This window comes from Thunnus thynnus, chromosome 23, assembly GCF_963924715.1.
Source record: "Thunnus thynnus chromosome 23, fThuThy2.1, whole genome shotgun sequence".
Lineage (NCBI taxonomy): Eukaryota > Metazoa > Chordata > Actinopteri > Scombriformes > Scombridae > Thunnus > Thunnus thynnus.
This window is the reverse complement of record NC_089539.1, coordinates 6,415,196-6,433,232: the sequence shown is the minus strand read 5'-3', so window position 1 is coordinate 6,433,232 and position 18,037 is coordinate 6,415,196. Positions and strand designations below refer to the sequence as shown.

Sequence of the window (18,037 nt, the reverse complement as noted above, 5' to 3'; positions counted from 1 at the left end):
ACATTAAAAAAACATTCGGAAAAGGGATTGTGCAAGAAGCTTTTTACATTCACTAAAAGCAAAATAATACATAGGAAAATAAATAAATAAAGGGGCACAGGTTAATAAAGTGATACAGTTGATAATTTTATGTTTCAAATATTGTTTGGGTCTTTGCTGCTTTTCTATTTGTCATCTTGACTATAGAGTTGTTATAGAGGCTAATTTCAATTAGAAATAAAGTAAAGTTTGGTTTTCTGTTGGTATATTTCATTTTATGTATGTGGAATTTGCCAAAAAGTATAAACAGTTGGATTAAAAAGCTAACATTTTTATCTATTGAGTTATTTTTAAAATAAGTGAAGCTATCACTACCAGAAAGGCAGTCACTACCGGGCGCAGTGTTACCTTTTGGCCTTTGGTCTGCTCCTTGGGATGTCCAAGTTGGTGAACAACATCAATGGCAGCAACAACATAATTTTTCTCTGCCTCAGGAAGTGCAGTTCTGCAAATGTCTTTCACTTTTCAATGAATGTTCTTGTCTGTTTTCTCTGTGATGCCATCCAGTCACAGGTTTCATCTTCTGCTGAATCTGTCAGTTTCATTAACTTTTTGTTCGGTCTCAAGAACTTTCCTCTTGAGGCCACTTGTTTTTCAGTGTGGCGTTTTCTTGTTTTAGATCAGATACCTCAAGAAAGCAGTGATCGATGGATTTTTAAGGCCCTCAATACTCAATACTATTTTTGTTAACCATGTGTTTAAGGTCATCTACGCTTTCGTTGATTTCATTAGTTTTGGTTGTCAGGACACGAATAATGTTATCTTGTTCTTCACCTAGAGATAACTCAGGATTCATCTTTGCCTTCTTTGTCTTAGCTGATCCGTTCTTTGCCGGTGTGTTGGGGCAAGAGTCACATTCACTACCTTCGTTTGATTTGCAGAAATAGGAATGAGTCATACTTGTTTCTCCTTTCTCTTGAATTGTCCATTTCCATTTCTATCATCGGGTCTTCCATGATGAAGGTTTGTTTTTGGTCTTCCATTTTATAAGCTAATGCTAGCTTCAAAAAGTTGATGCTAAGACGTGTTACAAGAGAAGGAGGTTTTTCCAAAAAATACAGTCGGTAGCTGGTAGTTGGTAACTTTGGTAATTAATTTGACATTTAAGTACAGGTATTTGCAACCTAAATAAACTTAAACAAAATATTAGTGAGGAAAACCCGAAGAGTTGTTCCTCAGCTAGGGAGCAGCTGGAGAGCTCCTCTCTGCTAGTGCAGCCTCGGGCTTCGCTGCCTCCGCTCTCCGGTCTGGACCCTTAGCGGGACTACAGTGATGTGCAGCGGCCCGACATACCATTGCTCTGAAAGTGAACTCCTCTCAACTACAATAGAAAGTTAACAACATAATTTAAATGAAACAATCAGGAGAGTTAGCTTGTTTGTCATTGTTGCTAATAATATCAGACCAGTTAACCAGCAGCCACAATGTTCTGTTAACTAACAAACAAGATGACCAACAGCCACAAATGGACGTTATGACATCGATACTTCATCTCCATGAAAGAAAGTAGAAGACGTCTATGGCAAGCTGTTTTAACATTTAATGGAACCACTAGCAACCAATAGCATTTCTCCTAGTCAAAATTGTATTCTCACTAGTCGGAATGGTAATTAAAGATATCCACAATAACATTCTTACTAGTAGAAATTGTACTTCAAGATATCTACAACTTTGATAGTACTAGTCATAAATACATTTAAGATATCTAAAAATCTTTAAAAAGTATAAGTGGTCATTTTACCATTTAATAGCTAGACTGGATATTCATTGCAGATATCTTAAATTCAGTTCTTCCTAGTCAAAATGAACATTTCAGATATCCACAATCTGAACATTTCCTATCCACAGCTGTCATTTCAGATATCTACGACGTCTTCCTAGGACAAATGACGTCACTTTTGCCATTCATGTGTATCGGGCTTTCAATTTCAGATATCCACAATTACATTTTGGATATCCAGAATGAACATTCTGGATATCTGCAATACAATTCTTGTTAGGAGAAACTCCCATTTCAGATATCTACAATCCAATTCTTACTAGTCATAATTCTAATTTCAGATATCCAAAATGAAAAAAAAACATTACAGATATCCAGGATGTAATTTTGAATATCCAAAAATACATTTTGACAAGTAAAATTGTCATTACGGATATCCACAATCCCAGATAGCATGATCTTTGTAGCCACTCTTATTGGGATACTGCTGGTCCCAGTCCTTTGGTTTCCGTGTTTGGCCTTTGTCCCCATACTCTTGGAATGAAACAAGTTTGGCATAGGGACTCGAGCTTTGGCAGTGAGAGTCATAGTAGGGTCTAGTGGGGGAGGGTTGGCTCCCTCTCTTTTCCTCATAAGGGCTTAAGGCATGGTCTGAGTAGTGAGTATCTCTGTAAGGTTGTCGGTACCTGTCAGGCTCCCTACAGGTGTAATCCTGATGGCGGCGAGTCCTCTGAGGAGAATAGTGTTCTGGAGAAGAATGATTGGAACGTGAGTATCTGGAGGGTTAATGTCCGTAGCCTGAGCACCATCTATTTGTGTCTCTATCTGGGCTTCTCCCATCAGGTGAAGGAGATCTTTGAGGACACACAAGCATGTGTGTCCCACAACTTTTATTGTGGGATGAGAAGCTGTAGAAAAGATACCTGGTACATGACATATTGATCTAAAATATCGCAAATTCATCTTTATGTTGCACCTAATTTTTAACAGTGCTCTTGTGGTTATTTTTGTATTGCTTTGCTATGATTCATAGCAGTTATTCACAGGTGTGGTCTGTGCACTGGGAGTCCTGTCACTGTTGATAGTGGTATGGTTTGATAGCGTGTGTAGTGTTTTTATTTGAATTATTGTTTTTTTAAAAAATTTTTTTATCCCTTTTCACAGGTAGGATACTCCCAGCACTCTACCAGTGGGTGGTTGGTTCCCCGGCCGTGGTACACCTGTCTGTCCTCTCCTCTTCCTCCCTTTTTAGAAGTATTAATTCCTGTTTTTAATAAATAGCCATTTATAGCAACTAACCCACAGAGATGGTGTCAGAGTGCAAAAGACTGCAGTAGTATTTACTTTGTAAGTATTTACAATATGTTGCAACAGGTAAATGACTTGGCCTCTTGGGGATGAATCCTCATGTTAAACTGCAAGGGGAGTAACGCTGCTGACTTTGGTTATGGCCTTGGTCGATGGTCAATCAATCAGGAATGTCCTGGGTGACTGGATTAAGTTTAGTAAAAAAGATTGAAAGGCAAACATACCACACTATTTGCATAGAGATCATTTCACAGCTCAGGTTAAGTTTTTGCAAGTTATCACTACAAAAATACAACTAAACAAGGTGTCAATTAACACTGTTTCTTTGTTTTATAGCCACATATTAAGACTGATCGTCAATCATGAAGGCCAGAGTTTGTAGAGAAACAGTGGTCAGCTTTTGCTGTTCGAAGTTTGCTGCCATCTTCCTTTTCCTGGCTGTGTTTGTCTTCATCTTTGTGTATTTTAACATGGACGTCCTGGAGGTAAGAATTAGGTCTTGAGTGGGACTGCTTGAAGGGTGGACCCTGTTTGAAATTCAGTCAGATTTCAGGACATTGTTCTCAAATGCAATGTGGCTTTGGATAACAGTAATGTTCATCAATATTTGTCAACAATGATGTTTTAGGAAAATGGTTCTTTTGCTAACAATCATGCATTTGACTGACAGCAGAAACTCCTTATTCAAATATTTATATTTTTATATATTTTCATTTTATTATGGAAATTAGTGGAAACAGATGATTCCACAATGAAAACCCGATGCATTGAGAGAGTACTGTTACAAATTGACATTTATATTTGTACATTCACTTTTGAAATTTATATGAAGAGGAAACACAAAACTACATTAGGTTTCCACCAGAATAACTAATATGAACACTTAACTTGTGTTAAATATTAATATCATAGTCAAATTGTAACATTGTCCTCGTTTGAAAATTTATTAAGAAAGATTTTTTTTAAAAAGGAGAAATAATGCTCTCTGATAAATAACACACCTGAAATTCATCAACGTGTATAAATGTAGACAATTATTGCTACAGTTGTTACTGAAATGGACTGCAAGGATATTCTGACTGTAGTTTTCCTCCCTTTCTCTTTTTCATGTTGCTGTTATCACTAAGACTTTGATCAGATTCTTTCATCAACCCCTACAAATATTCAGTGATTTTCTGATGAGGGGCAGGAAAAACAGTCTTTTTGTTTCATTTAGTTCATTTGTCTTACATTATAATTTTTTTTATATATCTTTGTCACTCTCTTGACCCCTGCCAGTTTCAGCATAAAGCAATCTCCACCTTCCCTGCTCCAAAACCTCACCTGCAACACCGCTTCTGCAGCTTCCAGCCACGGTCCCCTGAAGATGCTCTGGAGGAACGCCTCCTATTAGACTCCGTTGCTTGGCCTGAAACTCCATCCTTGCCAGTTCCTCTTTCCCTGGAGCAGACCACCGATCCTGCCCACAGCACCTTCACTATTCTCCCAGAGAAGGGTGGACGACAGTGGCATGTAGGGGATCAGCTGGAAGTTATCATCAAAATGTATGACTTCCAGGGGCGTCCTAAGAAGTCTGGGGGAGATGTCTTACTCGCCCGTTTGCACAACCGGGCACTTGGTGCAGGTGTGGCTGGACAAGTGCTGGATCATCTCAATGGCTCCTACTCTGCTGTATTTTCTTTACTCTGGGAAGGAAGCGCACAAGTTGAGGTGATGTTTGTTTCATTAGTCTATTTTCTAATTGACCTTTAGCTAAGCCCGCCCCTTTTAGTTACTGTTGCTAGGCCTGTCAATTTGTACTGTCTAGAGATTCATCACTCAGAATCCTTAGTAATTTTCAAAACAATGGGTCCTTGATTTCATACAGTGGTTGGATTGTTTGATATGATGTTAATCATTCTCATCAAAATCAAGATAACCAGCAATCAAATATCTGATCTCCCTCTAGCACTATCTAGGAAATAAATATTATCCTCTTTAGCATAATTTAATTTGGCAATGGATTTTCTAAAACTCAGTATGTCTAAGAGTGATATATACCACTGACATATTGAGATATTGGTTTCTTCCACTGAGTGGCAACTATTGGCAGCATATAAACCAGCTAATATACAGCAGTGAGAAACAGATGCATCTAAACTTGTGTCATCATTCAACAACAGCACAGCAGGAGAAAAGGACACATATTTATTGACATTGGCATATACCATTGAGTGAAAAAAGGGGTCGACCACTCCCACAACATATATACCTTATATCATATAAGAGTAATGTTTAGGTGACATTTACAAGGATGTTCCAATATTCTGTTAACATCACAACGAAAAATCAGGATTTCTCAGGATTTAGCCATGAGTTCAAAGTTCTCATAGTGAAAGCCCAGAAATAAAATTTGAGATCAGGTCAGTTCTGACCACCTACATTGCAGTATTTGATTCTGAAAACCTTTTTTCCAAATGAAATGAGAAATGAGAAATGAGCTGCTAGTATTTTATTGAGGTAACACTTTACAATAAGGCTACATTAATTAATATCAGTTAATGCAGTAATAAGCATTAAACAGTTAATCAACAATTTACTAATGTGTCTAGTAATCATTTACTAATGGTATTCATGTTAACTAGGGTGTTAATTTATACACTATTTAATAGTCTATAAAGATGCTATTAATATTAGTTAATGCAGTAATAAGCATTAACTAACAATTAATTTACAATAGGCAAGAAACTATTAACAAATATCTCTTGTTGACATTTATTAAGAATTTATATGTTAATTAGGATACTAACTAATATTAGTAAATAGTTGATAAAGATATTAATTAACATGTATGTCATGAAGTTCACCGCTAAGTCATTTCATTAAGAGAAAACTGTTTTTATAAATGTTTATTTGATTTGATTTATTGATTGGGACAGTGTGCAGTTTTTAAATATTAAAGATGCACTGCACCGGAGTTAGCTCAAAGCTAATTTGCATCCGCAGTCCCCCACAATCAAAACATACAACAGCACAACAACAAACAGTGCAAAGCAAAAAACATACAGAACACATTATACAAAATACAAAATACAAAGCTACACAAAACAGCACATCACATAGCCCCACAATGTCAATTAGAAATTAATAATGTAAACTTGTTAAATTGACTTGACTCGTCAAAAAGACTACCTGTGCGAATGAGAAGACCATAGATGGAGTTTAGACTCAGTGGTCACACAGCTGATTGGACTTTAGTAGATTTTTTAATTTGGCCTTGAATGTATTGATTGAACTGCAGTTCTTCATATCATCAGTCAGGACATTCCACTGAGTTGTGGCTTTCACAGAGAAAGCTGATTGCCCAAATGCAATGCGACAAAATAATATGATATAATCTTGTATAGAGGATATTCTGGAGGATCTAGGCACAAATTTAAGAATAATCTAAAATTCTCAAAGTTCAGTAAATTGTATTTCTCCAGTACCCTACAGTGATGGAAATACACTGTCAAGAGTTTTCAGAGTTTGTTTGTATAAGGAGTCAAGAGGTTTTATGGCTGTTTATTTAAGGGTAATGATTGTCTACTTACTAACTGGAAATCAATTCATCATGACAACCAGCTGTTATCAACATGATTCATTCCAAATTTAAATAGACGAAGACTTTATGCTACATGTTAAAGGAAATGCAATTATTTTCTTTGGAAAATTTGACAATTTTACCATTCTTTGAAAAGAATAACGAAAAAGTGATTTAACAATTTCACTGTTCTATGACAATAACCACAAAAAAGTTTTTCTCACAGACTTGCCAATTGCATGTTATTTTGAAAACTAAATTTTGAATTAAAATCGAAGAGCCTTTAAGAGGAGTTGCAATGAAAAACATGTTTTTGAGTGAAGGGGATCTCTGAAAAGGGGAACCATATATTTTACCATATATGTTCTGCAATGTTACATTATTAGTAAGACATTATAATCACAGAGTAAGTAAACTGAAAAACTTGTACCATATGTTCTATAGTGTTACTAACTATCTGTCCTCCTTAAGGTGTAGCCACCACATGTAGACAGCTAGCCAAACCCAATTCACAAATGACATGAGAGTCAGGATGAAGCCTTCAGCGCCAAATATTTATTGCAGACTCAAGGTGCATGAAGATGTGAAAACAGGGTGTAACTGAAAGGACAAAATACAACATAATTACTGTAATGTTTGCTATACAGTAGGGATGTGCAGAGAGCCCAGTATTTGTATTTGTATTTATATTTGTTGAGGCAGCAAAATTATTTATATTTATATTTTTTATTCTAATAAAAGTGGAAATAGGTGTAAAAACACAGTTTTTTATTTTTATTATGCTTTTAATTTTAGGATATTAAAGTGTTAAAATAAGTGTTTATGAATAAACAATCTTAAAAAGGAAGTCCCCACACCAGGTCTCGAACTTGAGTCTTCCAGATCATACATTACTGCGCTGACTACTGAGCTAAAACCAAGTGCATTGCAAATGTGCAGCCAGACCTCTACTTATTTATACACCCATAACACAGAGACAGCACAGCATGTAACATGTAGGGAAGAACTTCAAAGGTGATTATTGCTTTGCACTTTTCATGTATTGCCTATTTTTTACAACCTAAGTTTGTGGAAAGGAGAAAGGGAGCAACAGGTTATGGAGAGTCACTTGAAAGCACTTCGCTTGTGTCAGTAGCAACTCCGGGAGTGATGTCCAAATAAAGAAATGTGCGTCATCTAGCAGGTGGATGTGACTTCCCTCTTAAAGACCTGCTGATAGATTTTTTTCCACTCGAAAACAAATAATTTTTAAAATATTTCCGCTATATATACATATATATATATATAATATACACTGCTTCATTTAGCTCTGGTAGAGGGATTTGTCACTGACTGCTATGTCTCAGGTCCTCCAGCTACTCCTTAAGATTTTGTCCCAAGTGGGGTTGGTTAGTCCACCACACCACACTGCACACACCTTCCACACATGCACATCACATTACTGACTTCACTGATGTCCCCACTCCATACTTTAAATATTTAGTTTTTCTTTAATTTCTTTAATTTGATTTAATGTGGCTTGATTTCTTCAGAAGATAGGAGTATGCATGCACATCCAAACCCAAGAGGGCAGGTGCTAGGCTGAAAGTTAGAAAATGTAAAAAAACAAAGAAACAGCTAGCACACTTGATTTGTTTAGTAAATGTATCTTTTGTTACCTTTGTATCATGGTGTGTCTTCCTTGTGTTGTGCCAGGTCATAATATGGTAGGTACATTGTACTAAAAGTGTGCTTGTGATGTAAGGATCATAAAATAAACAAGACAGTACCATGTAACAAAATGTACCAACACAAGCTCAGCTTGTTGTTACCATATAAATATAACTATAAGGGTTAAACATTCAATAGGAGCTCAGTTCAAAGAAACAAGTCCCTACTGAAGCACTTGTATTCCATTTAGGGTATGATGCTACTTTGTTTATCTGGGCTCTGAGGAGTAAATATGAAAAAATAAAGTGGTTAACGTTGGCAGGTTTATTACAGTGCATTTCAGTTTACGCAAAATTGAAAAAAAAATGAAAAACATGAAAATGAACATGAAAAAAATGAAAATTGATCTTGTAACCAAGAATGAAATGAAATAAAATAAAATGTCCTTAGTTTTTTTTTTTAGCACAATGTATTTGTTAATGAAATTGTACATGTCATGAAATGTTACCTTCTTTGACAGTTCTCCTGTTTCAGCATAGTTATTCAATAAAATGTCATCTTTTAGTTAGTATTCTGCCCTCCAGGCATTTCTATTCTGTAGTGTTATTTGGCTAATTGTACAGCTGTTTTGGACAACTTCCTTTGTAGACAGGAAGTAGGAAAAGAAAGTACATGTTGGCCACAGGATGTTAGATTTCAGCCCAACCAGAGCATCTGGTTCATCTGCTGCCATCAGGGCTCAACGTCGAGGCTTGTCTGCTTGTCCGGGACAAGTGGATTGTTTTGTAGGGCAAGTGGATGAGAAATTTACTTGCTCCACTAGAAAAGTTAAAAGTCATAAGGAAAAAAAAAAAAAAAAAAAAATTAAATGTGTCTTCACGTTATGTTGGGGTTTCCCCTAATATTGGCTGACCTCCCACCCCTCCTGAAAGAACCAAATAAAAACAAATGTAACTTATACTGGCAGGATAGTGAGAGCATGATAAACGCACGTAAATGCCATTTAGCAACCTCTCAAATTCAGATGTTGCATTTCCGCAAACTTTCCATCGCTTTACAGCTGTTTGCTCAGACCAGTTTCTGTTGTAGCTTGTAGAAGCGCTCATTTTGTTTCTGTTTGAACACTGTAGCCTTGTATCAGACACGGAGACGGCTGTTACTGTTAACACAGCTGAAGCTAGCAGGCAGACTGAAGCCGCTTTCATGAGACAGACAAATGAATCAAAGTTCAGAGGATGATATATGACATTAACTGACGTGCGACATCAAAAAATAATGTCAGACAAAGGACCACAGTGATGTCTTAGTAACATTGCAGAACATATAAGGTAAAATATATGGTTGTGGAAGAATAATTTTCAATGTCATCACAGGGACAGTGTACAGGATGGTTAATCATTAAGACTTATGGAAAGGTCAGCGCTCATGATATTTGACTACTTGCCGATGAGCACTGGTGATATTTGAATCATTTGCCTATAACTTGATTATCAAAGGCCACAGGCCCTCTTTTTATTTTTACTGTTAGGGAGGTGTGAGTCACCATTGTTTCTAAACCTCTGTTTCAAAATGATATTTGGATCACTGCCAAAATGTCAAGGTCACTAATGATGTTAGTGGCATGTTATTAAATTATCATTAGCTCTTATAATTAAAATTAAAATTGTTAAATGTTCTAAATAAAATAACTGCATTTCCCTTTAACATGTAGCATAAAGTCTTCATCTTTTTAAATTTGGAATGAATCATGTTGATAACAGATGGTTGTCATGATGAACTGATTTCCAGTTGGAAATGTTTCACTAAAGGTTAATAGCTGTGTGATTGTTTCAAATTTACAAGGGTCCCAAAGCATTAATAAATGGTTAATTGTGGTTAAGTAACATTTATTCAACACTCTGATGCATTTATGAAGTGTTAGTTAAGGGATACATGTTTTCAACTTTACGATAAGCATTACAAAGAGCATTAATAAATGATTAATTATGGTTAAGTAATGCTTATTCAGCCGTCTTTTGCATTTATGAAGTGTTTCTTGCTTTTTCTCTTAATGAAATGGCTTGGCTGTGAACTTCATGACCTACATCTTAACATCTTTATCCAACATTTACTAATATCAGTACCTTAATTAACATGTAAACCCTTAATAAATGTTCACAAGAGGAGACACTGATAACAGTTACTTAATGCTTATAATTGTATTAATTAACTAACTAAAAAAATAGACCCCCCTCAAAACTCTATAAAATGCATAAGTATTGCTCTTACCACAACCCCATGAACATCACTTCAACATGTTGAGAAATCCAAAGACTGACAGATCTGTGTAGTTACTGTTGCTAAACTATGATTGGTCAATTGCTTCTCGGGGGAGGGGTTTAGTGAATGATCCGTTCTCCAGACATGGGCATCTGGAGATGTTACTGCTATAACAGAGGCCAAATAATGGGGTTGAACTCTGAACTCTGATTCTCTGTCCTATCAGGTGACACTGGTTCACCCCAGTGAGGCTGTCACTTTGCTACACAGGCTGACCAGAGAACAGCCCGATAGGATTTATTTCCAGAGTGTCTTCCGCTCAGGCTCAGTCTCTGAAACTACCACCTGTAATGTCTGCCTGCATCAAACCCAGCAGCCACTGTGCAACTACACTGACCCCCACACAGGCGAGCCATGGTTCTGCTACAAGCCAAAGAACCTGGGCTGTGATACCAGGATCAGCAACTCCGTGGGAGAGTTCAAGCATAAGCTCAAGGCTAAGGAGGAGAAGCTTTTTCAAAGGTGAGTGAGCAGAAAGACAGGACTGGCATTTTGTTTGACTTCTAATAAATATGTATCTAAAGTTTTACCTATGTATCTCCTTAGTGGAAAATTGTGTAATTTCAGACAGCAAAGATTGAATTTAGAGATGTTTATAGTCTAAGATAATACAAAATGAAATAGATTTACTAAGTGGGAGGAGCCTGAGGCGTTTTTCACCATTCTGTATTCCCATTTCAAATTTGTTGACGTTACTTACCCAATGTTACTTAACATTAGGGGGTCCTAGAGGAAACTTTACCAGAGATGCTGGGCTGAGATAACTTCCCAACTCTGCCTATGATAGAATGCCAAATTGGATTATATTTATATATATATATATATATATATATATATATATATATATATATATATATTATATAATAATGTACTGTATTGCACTGTATTGTATTGTGACGTGTCTTTTGCACAGTCCAAATATATGTATAAAAATATAAAAAAACAAAATGAAGCATAATGCTCAGGCAGAGCACTGAATTTGTGCTGGTTTCGGCTGATCTGCTGCAGCAGCTCCCTTCATCATCCCAACCTTGATGTCATGTGATTTTTTTAAGATAAGATAAGATAAACCTTGATTAATCCTTGGGGGGAAATTCAGGTGTCATAGCAGGCAACAGCAATGAGAATGAAACACAGGAGAAGTAGAGGTAAGAGTAAAAGTCCAGACTCAAACCAAGATAATAACAATATAAATAAAAATAAAGATAAAATAAAATACTGAGCTGATGGCCCTAAATATCTGCACTGGGTCTTCAAATAAGTGAATGAGTGGACGTATGTACAGTCTATCAGTAAATGTAAAGATGTTAATCGGTACAGTCTATCAATTAACAGTCTCAGTCTATCAATCACTATCTATCAATAGATATAAATGTACATATAAGAATATGAATATACATATGAATCCATATATTCATGTCCATGCAAGATTCAGTAGTTAAAGGTGTAATGTGTAAGAACTGGCCAGAATTTTTGTTTAAAACATTCCCAAATTAACTAAAATTATCAACAGAATGTGAAGAAATAACAGTTTTGACATCATGTCAAAGACCCATATGTATTGTGTTGCAGAGATATCTACAGAAGTTATCATGCTAATCAGCTAGCCCTGGCCCCGTCTGGCCTGTCCTGTCTTGTAATACCACTTTGTACCACAGGGGCAATAGTGACTTACTGTAGCATCCAGTCTACCCTCAGATCAACATGAGCGGAAGAAAAAGCAGCGCTGCCTTGAACCTTGGCAGTAATTCAGCCTGCCACACTGCCAGGCTGAATGTTGTTGAAATTTCCGCTGTAGGACTGTTAATATGTCACTTTATTACGTTTGAATATTTTTTCAGGTGAGAAAGTAACCATGTAGTTTATCCAAATAACGCCTATTTGGGGAGTTGCACCGAAATGAAAGCGTGTCCAAATTACATTAAATTTTGACACTGCACTCCCTTTGTTCCACAGCAACGCACCCGCCAAGTGTGGAGTTGATTATTCAAGAGATACACAAAGGATATACATGCAGACATACAGACAGAGATTCCTTCCTTTAGTAGATAGACTAGTGCAGTACCCGCTCAAAACATGCCTGTTAGGAACATGCTGACTGCTTATTATTTCTCGAGAACCACATATATATGTATAAACTGACAATGTATCAATTAAAATGATATGGATTTAATGAATTAAATGGTTTAAATCCAGAAAGAAACTTCACCATTGAGACTAAACTGAGGTTGAACTGTAGAAGCAGTTTACGGCCTTCGATTGGTTCATCCTGCTGCCCATCAAACGTGTTGGCACACCTATTGGCTAGTTTTACTGCCACCATCTCTGTTTTTTCTCCTGTGTATGCTCGTTCTTCTCTCTCGAGCAGTTTAACTGAGCGGGACCCACTCAGCAAGTCCGATCCCAGAAGCCCTACCCCACTGCACCCAGACACAGAGCTGAGCAGCTCGCTGTTCACTTGTTTATTCAAAGTTTATTAATATTAAATGTGTTGCGTGTCCAAATTGCACCACATTTCGACAGCGCTCTCCCTCGTATACCCAGCAATACACCCACCAAGTGTGAAGTAGATCGGATGAACAGTTCTCGAGATATGCAAAGGACAAACATGCATACATGGAGTGGCTGTGGGTCAGGAGGTAGAGCGGGTTGACCACTAATCAGAGAACTGGTGGTTCGATTCCCAGCTCCTCCAGTCCACATGTCGAAATGTCCTTGGGCAAGATACTGAACCCCAAATTGCTCCCGGTGGCAATCAGTTTGTGAATGTGTGTGAATGATTAGATTCCCTCCAATGGGCAGGTTGGGACCTTGCATGGTAGCAAGTATCCATGCATATGAATATGTGTGAATGGGTGAAAGTGCTTTGAGTGGTGTGAAGACTAGAAAGGCACTATACAAGTACAGTCCATTTACATTTACATTTTACAGACAGAGATTCCTTGCTTTTTATAGAGAAATGCATAATGAAGGTCATAATATTGTAAAACTATTTCTATTAGCACAGGCAGAGCCTTCCACTGGCCTATGTGGGTGATACTCTAATCACACTCACATATTTGCCCACTGAAATTTGCATAAATGTAGCCAGCCAATCAGGATGTGCCTACCTGAATACGTGTGGAGCCCACAGTATATAAGGTAGCAAGACAACCTCTTCAGTGAGCAGTGTAAAAGTGGCTTTGCCCCTTGGTGGAGGGCTCTGCCTGTGCTAATAGAACTAGGGGTACAATATCATAACCTTCATTCTATTTCACACAGGCTCCACCCTCCACTGGACTCCATGGCTACAGTGGGTGGAGCCTGATGAATGAACACCCTGCCTCAACATAACATTAGACCCAGTCTCACTGATCCTGACTGGCTAAAGGTTAGTTGCAGCAGCCCTCCTACTTCTTATAACCTAGGCCATCTCAGCGGAGAAGTAGGGGGCCCCAGCCAACCCAGGTAGTATGCAACTGAACTGGGTAAAGCCATGGCCTAACCTCGTAGGTGTCCACTAACAAGCAACAGACCCTCTGCACACCTCATTCCCCAGGTCATCAAGGAGCGTGGAAAACTGCAGGTGTATAATGCCCAGATGGGGGTCAGATGAAACACAACTGGCACATATTCAACCTTTTCACCAGTCCTGAGTCATTCCAGCAAGCACAGACTGTGAAAAGAGATAGAACCATATGAAAGGTAAGGGGCGTAGACCATGACGCGCATATGTCCTCAACACTCTTCCACTAAACAAGGCCACTGACACTGCCACATTGCCGCACTGCCACACTGCATGCAGAGTTTGCTGAAGGTGTGGGGAGCCAGGGAATAGTCAAACGGCAGTCTGTTGTACTCGTAGGCTATCCCTTGGAAGGCGAAATGAATATTCCTGCGCAGGTGGGGTGGGGGGTCCACACACTGCCAGATATCTGAGAGGAGAGGCAAGGCAAAAACCCCATGGGCTGGACAAGACCGTAAAAACCCTCATGGAGATGGCTTGCCAGAAAGTGGGTGGAAGTGGTGTGGGGGCGAGGTAGAGGTGGAGGCAGCATCAGCCCAACTTGACCTGCCATGACAGTCATCACCTGTGGGAAGTCCCAACAGACAGATGTCAGCGGCGGAGTTCCATGGAACGCTGACGTACTGGGCACCAATGAGATGTCCATGATGCTGTCATCTCAGCGAGGATGACCGGAAGTGGCGACAGTGTGTCATCAGCTGGAGTGGGTTTCTCAGCATCATCAATCATTCATGAGGAAGTGATCCTACCGCTGCTGGTCTCTAATCTTGGGGAGCTCTCAGCAGTCCATGCAGGATGGTGGCTGCTGAACACCTCTCTCCGTGCGGTCTCATCTGAGGTACTTGAAGCAGAATTCATGAGGCTGTGCTGGCTATGGGGCTGGGACACAGTGAGTGACAAGTTTTTTGAAGCGGCAACTCCATCCTAGGAGAAAGCAGATAAATAGGCAAACCTCGCTGTGAATGAAGAGAAAAGGATGGCAGATAGTGGTCTCGCTGCCTTACATACTGTTGGTTCCACATGTATTCAGGTAGGCATATCCTGACTGGCCAACCACGTCTATGCAAATTTCAGTGGGTGAATACATGCATGTGATTGGAGGAGAGTATTACCCATAGAGTCCGGAGGAGGAAGGAGCCTGTGTGAGATAGGAAATCCAGTTATATGTAATGTTGAATATTTACTTCCAAGCAGTTGTTTCCCATATTAGTGCTTGATTGAACTTTTTGTCCTCCTTTCTTGTGTCTTCCTTTCTTATGTTGTTAGTCTTGTAATGTGTGTAAAACATTTTATTATGCATGTTTTTCTTCAGTGGTGTCAACATGAAAATCTCCATTCGAGCTTCAGGATCTGACAGTGTCACCGTGTTGCCAAAAAAGAAAGGTAATGCACAATTTTTACTACTACTGTCACCATAACCTGTATGAATAGTAATTCAAAATCGAATATTCTACAGATTATTAGAAATAAAACAGTCAGAGAAATGAACATGTGTAAAACAGCAAAAAAAGAAAACAAACCAACCTACCACTTTATTGTAGATAGCATTCTCCTGTAGAGCTGCCAGTTTGAAAAGAGTGATATCTAGTCATTGGGGAATAAAGATAAGCCATAAGAGGTTTTTAAATGACTGTATACCATTTATACTATTTGCATGTACCAGTGCCCCATTAGAAATAAATCTGCATGATTATTATCTATCTTCCACATATGTAGGCTACTTTTTAAATAAGCACACACAATTAAGTTTCTGCACAGTCAAATCTCAAAAAGCATATCATGAAGGTGCTCTCATTTCATCTTCCAGTCACAGCAGTGTAACATGTAATATATACTTGAATAACCACTTGAATGAAATAAATAATATTCCTCCCATCAAAATACTGGGTGAATTTTAGAAAGAATGAAGAACACAGACATCAGTCAGTATCAATGAATCAATCAATGAAAGCGAGGGGGGACTGCATGCTGGCAGATCTGAATGAATGTAGCTGTCCCGTGTTTTTGGCAGGATTAACCTTAATAATTTTGTGTTTTGACATTTGTGCTCCTGATGGCCAGTCTGGGCCTGTGTTTGTTTCTTGTTTCTTGCAGTTTTGAAGAAAGTTTTCTACATTCATATGTCTACTTAGCCATATCCTTTAACTCCTCCTCAGATCAACAAGAGGTAAAGAGCAACATTGTGCAGTTTGGACCCGCTGGTTATTACTTCCAGGGTGTGTGGCAAGCACTAGGTGGCATGACAGTCCGCCAGTTCAATACTCCTTCTGCCATCAACCAGTGTCTAAAAGGGAAGTTTGTTCACCTTCGTGGAGACTCCACCATCAGGCAGTGGTTTGAGCACCTCAACGCAGTACTACCAGGTAGTTCATCTACAGAAAATCTCTGGCAAAGGTTTGATTTTGTTCACACTGCAGATTAATGTGTCCCAATTTTGTCCTTCTGTAATACTTTTAGATCTAAAGGAGTTCAATCTGCACAGCCTGAGGAACCTTGGACCTTTCATGGCCTTAGACTATGCAAACAACATTTTGATTAAGTACCGATTCCACGGTCCCCCTGTCCGTTCTCCTAACCATGTCCCAGCCATCGAGCTGCACTACATTGCCAATGAACTAGACCGCTTAGTTGGAGGCACCAACACTGTTGTTGTTTTTGGCATCTGGGCACACTTTGGCTCTTTCCCCATTGAGCTCTACATCCGACGGCTGCAGAGCATTCGCAGGGCAGTGGTGCAGCTGCTGGACAGGGCTCCAGGTACGCTAGTTATCATCCGGACAGCAAACCCCAGAGTTTCAACGCTTTTTGTGTCACTCACCAACAGTGACTGGTACTCGCTACAGCGTGACAAGGTGCTCAGGGCCATGTTCAAAGGACTAAATGTTCATCTGGTTGATGCTTGGGAGATGGTCTTGGCCCACCACCTGCCACACGACCTCCATCCACAACCTCCCATTATTAAGAATATGATCAATGTTGTCTTGTCCTACATATGCCCTCAAAAGGGCAGCTAGAGTCATATTTGTTGGGGGAAAGGAGTGGGAATCCAACCACTCGTGTTGAGTTTACATGTTTCTATGTTTTCGCCAGATGCTGAAATGGACCTAATATTTCATGCCTTAAAATCAGTTTTAAGTTGAACACAGAGAATCTTTCCCCCTTCAGCAGATGAATGAGAGAACAGCCTTCTAGTGTCAAACTCTCCACATACATCATTCTGCACAGTGAAGCTCAAACATCCAACTGAAGTGACTAAAAGCAAAACACATTTTTGAGTGAAGCAGGACTTTAAAAAAAGACCTTGCAAGAATAAATGTTAACTGCACAAAGTATTCAATTGTTACTGTATCTTTGTTGCAACATTTAAATGCCTTGTTCACTAACCGGGACCATGCAAACAAGAATATGGATTTGAAATAGTTTAATTGAGAATAATGAAAGAGAGCTGAGATGTTGAATGATGGGTGGGTTGGGGGACCAGAGGAAGGGATTAGGGATGGAGGGATGGAGGGATGAAGGGATGGAGGGAAGAAGGGAAGAAGGGGTGAGGGTCGAGGCATATGGGATGGAGCATTGAGGGGATGAAGGTCGAGGGATGAGATATCCCCCCCCCTCATGTTAATGGAGTGGACAAAATATTAGGAACACCATTCAATATAATGCACCCCATTACACCACCATCACCACCAGCCCTTTCTGATAATGTTGACTTAATCTGCAAATCTATAAGCTTCATAAATATAGAATTTATGGTAGAGTTGTTGTATTGGATTGCATTAGATTGCACAGTCGTTCCTAATAAAGTGGCAGGTGAGTGTATGTTCTTTTATTATATTCTAATTTGATATATTGACATATCTGACAATTAAAATGAACGTTGAACCTACGTACCACTCTGAAGAGTATGTGTATTTCGATTTGTAGGGTGAATCTG

The 18,037-nt window shown here is 38.7% G+C and overlaps 1 protein-coding gene across 2 annotated transcripts; it reads left to right on the top strand.

The window, feature by feature from the left end:
* Positions 1-3,401: 3,401 nt before the first annotated feature.
* On the top strand, positions 3,402-17,582 carry LOC137176059 (NXPE family member 3-like). Of its 2 annotated transcripts, none has more exons than XM_067582109.1 (6): positions 3,402-3,552; positions 4,352-4,777; positions 10,765-11,060; positions 15,416-15,486; positions 16,260-16,466; positions 16,561-17,582. In XM_067582109.1, exons 1-6 carry the CDS (start codon positions 3,430-3,432, stop codon positions 17,115-17,117), a joined length of 1,680 nt encoding a protein of 559 aa, XP_067438210.1. In that variant the 5' UTR covers positions 3,402-3,429; the 3' UTR covers positions 17,118-17,582. The 2 variants fall into 2 exon arrangements, with proteins under 2 accessions (XP_067438210.1, XP_067438209.1); XM_067582108.1 differs by having other exon boundaries at positions 4,346-4,777; positions 16,561-17,580.
* Positions 17,583-18,037: the final 455 nt, after the last annotated feature.

Excerpts from the sequence above, each read along its gene's own strand:
- LOC137176059 (XM_067582108.1), top strand. The coding sequence starts at position 3,430 with ATGAAGGCCAGAGTTTGTAGAGAAACAGTGGTCAGCTTTTGCTGTTCG. Across the intron at positions 4,778-10,764 it reads AAGGAAGCGCACAAGTTGAG|GTGACACTGGTTCACCCCAG; the intron begins GTGATGTTTGTT and ends CTGTCCTATCAG. Across the intron at positions 15,487-16,259 it reads CGTGTTGCCAAAAAAGAAAG|ATCAACAAGAGGTAAAGAGC; the intron begins GTAATGCACAAT and ends ACTCCTCCTCAG.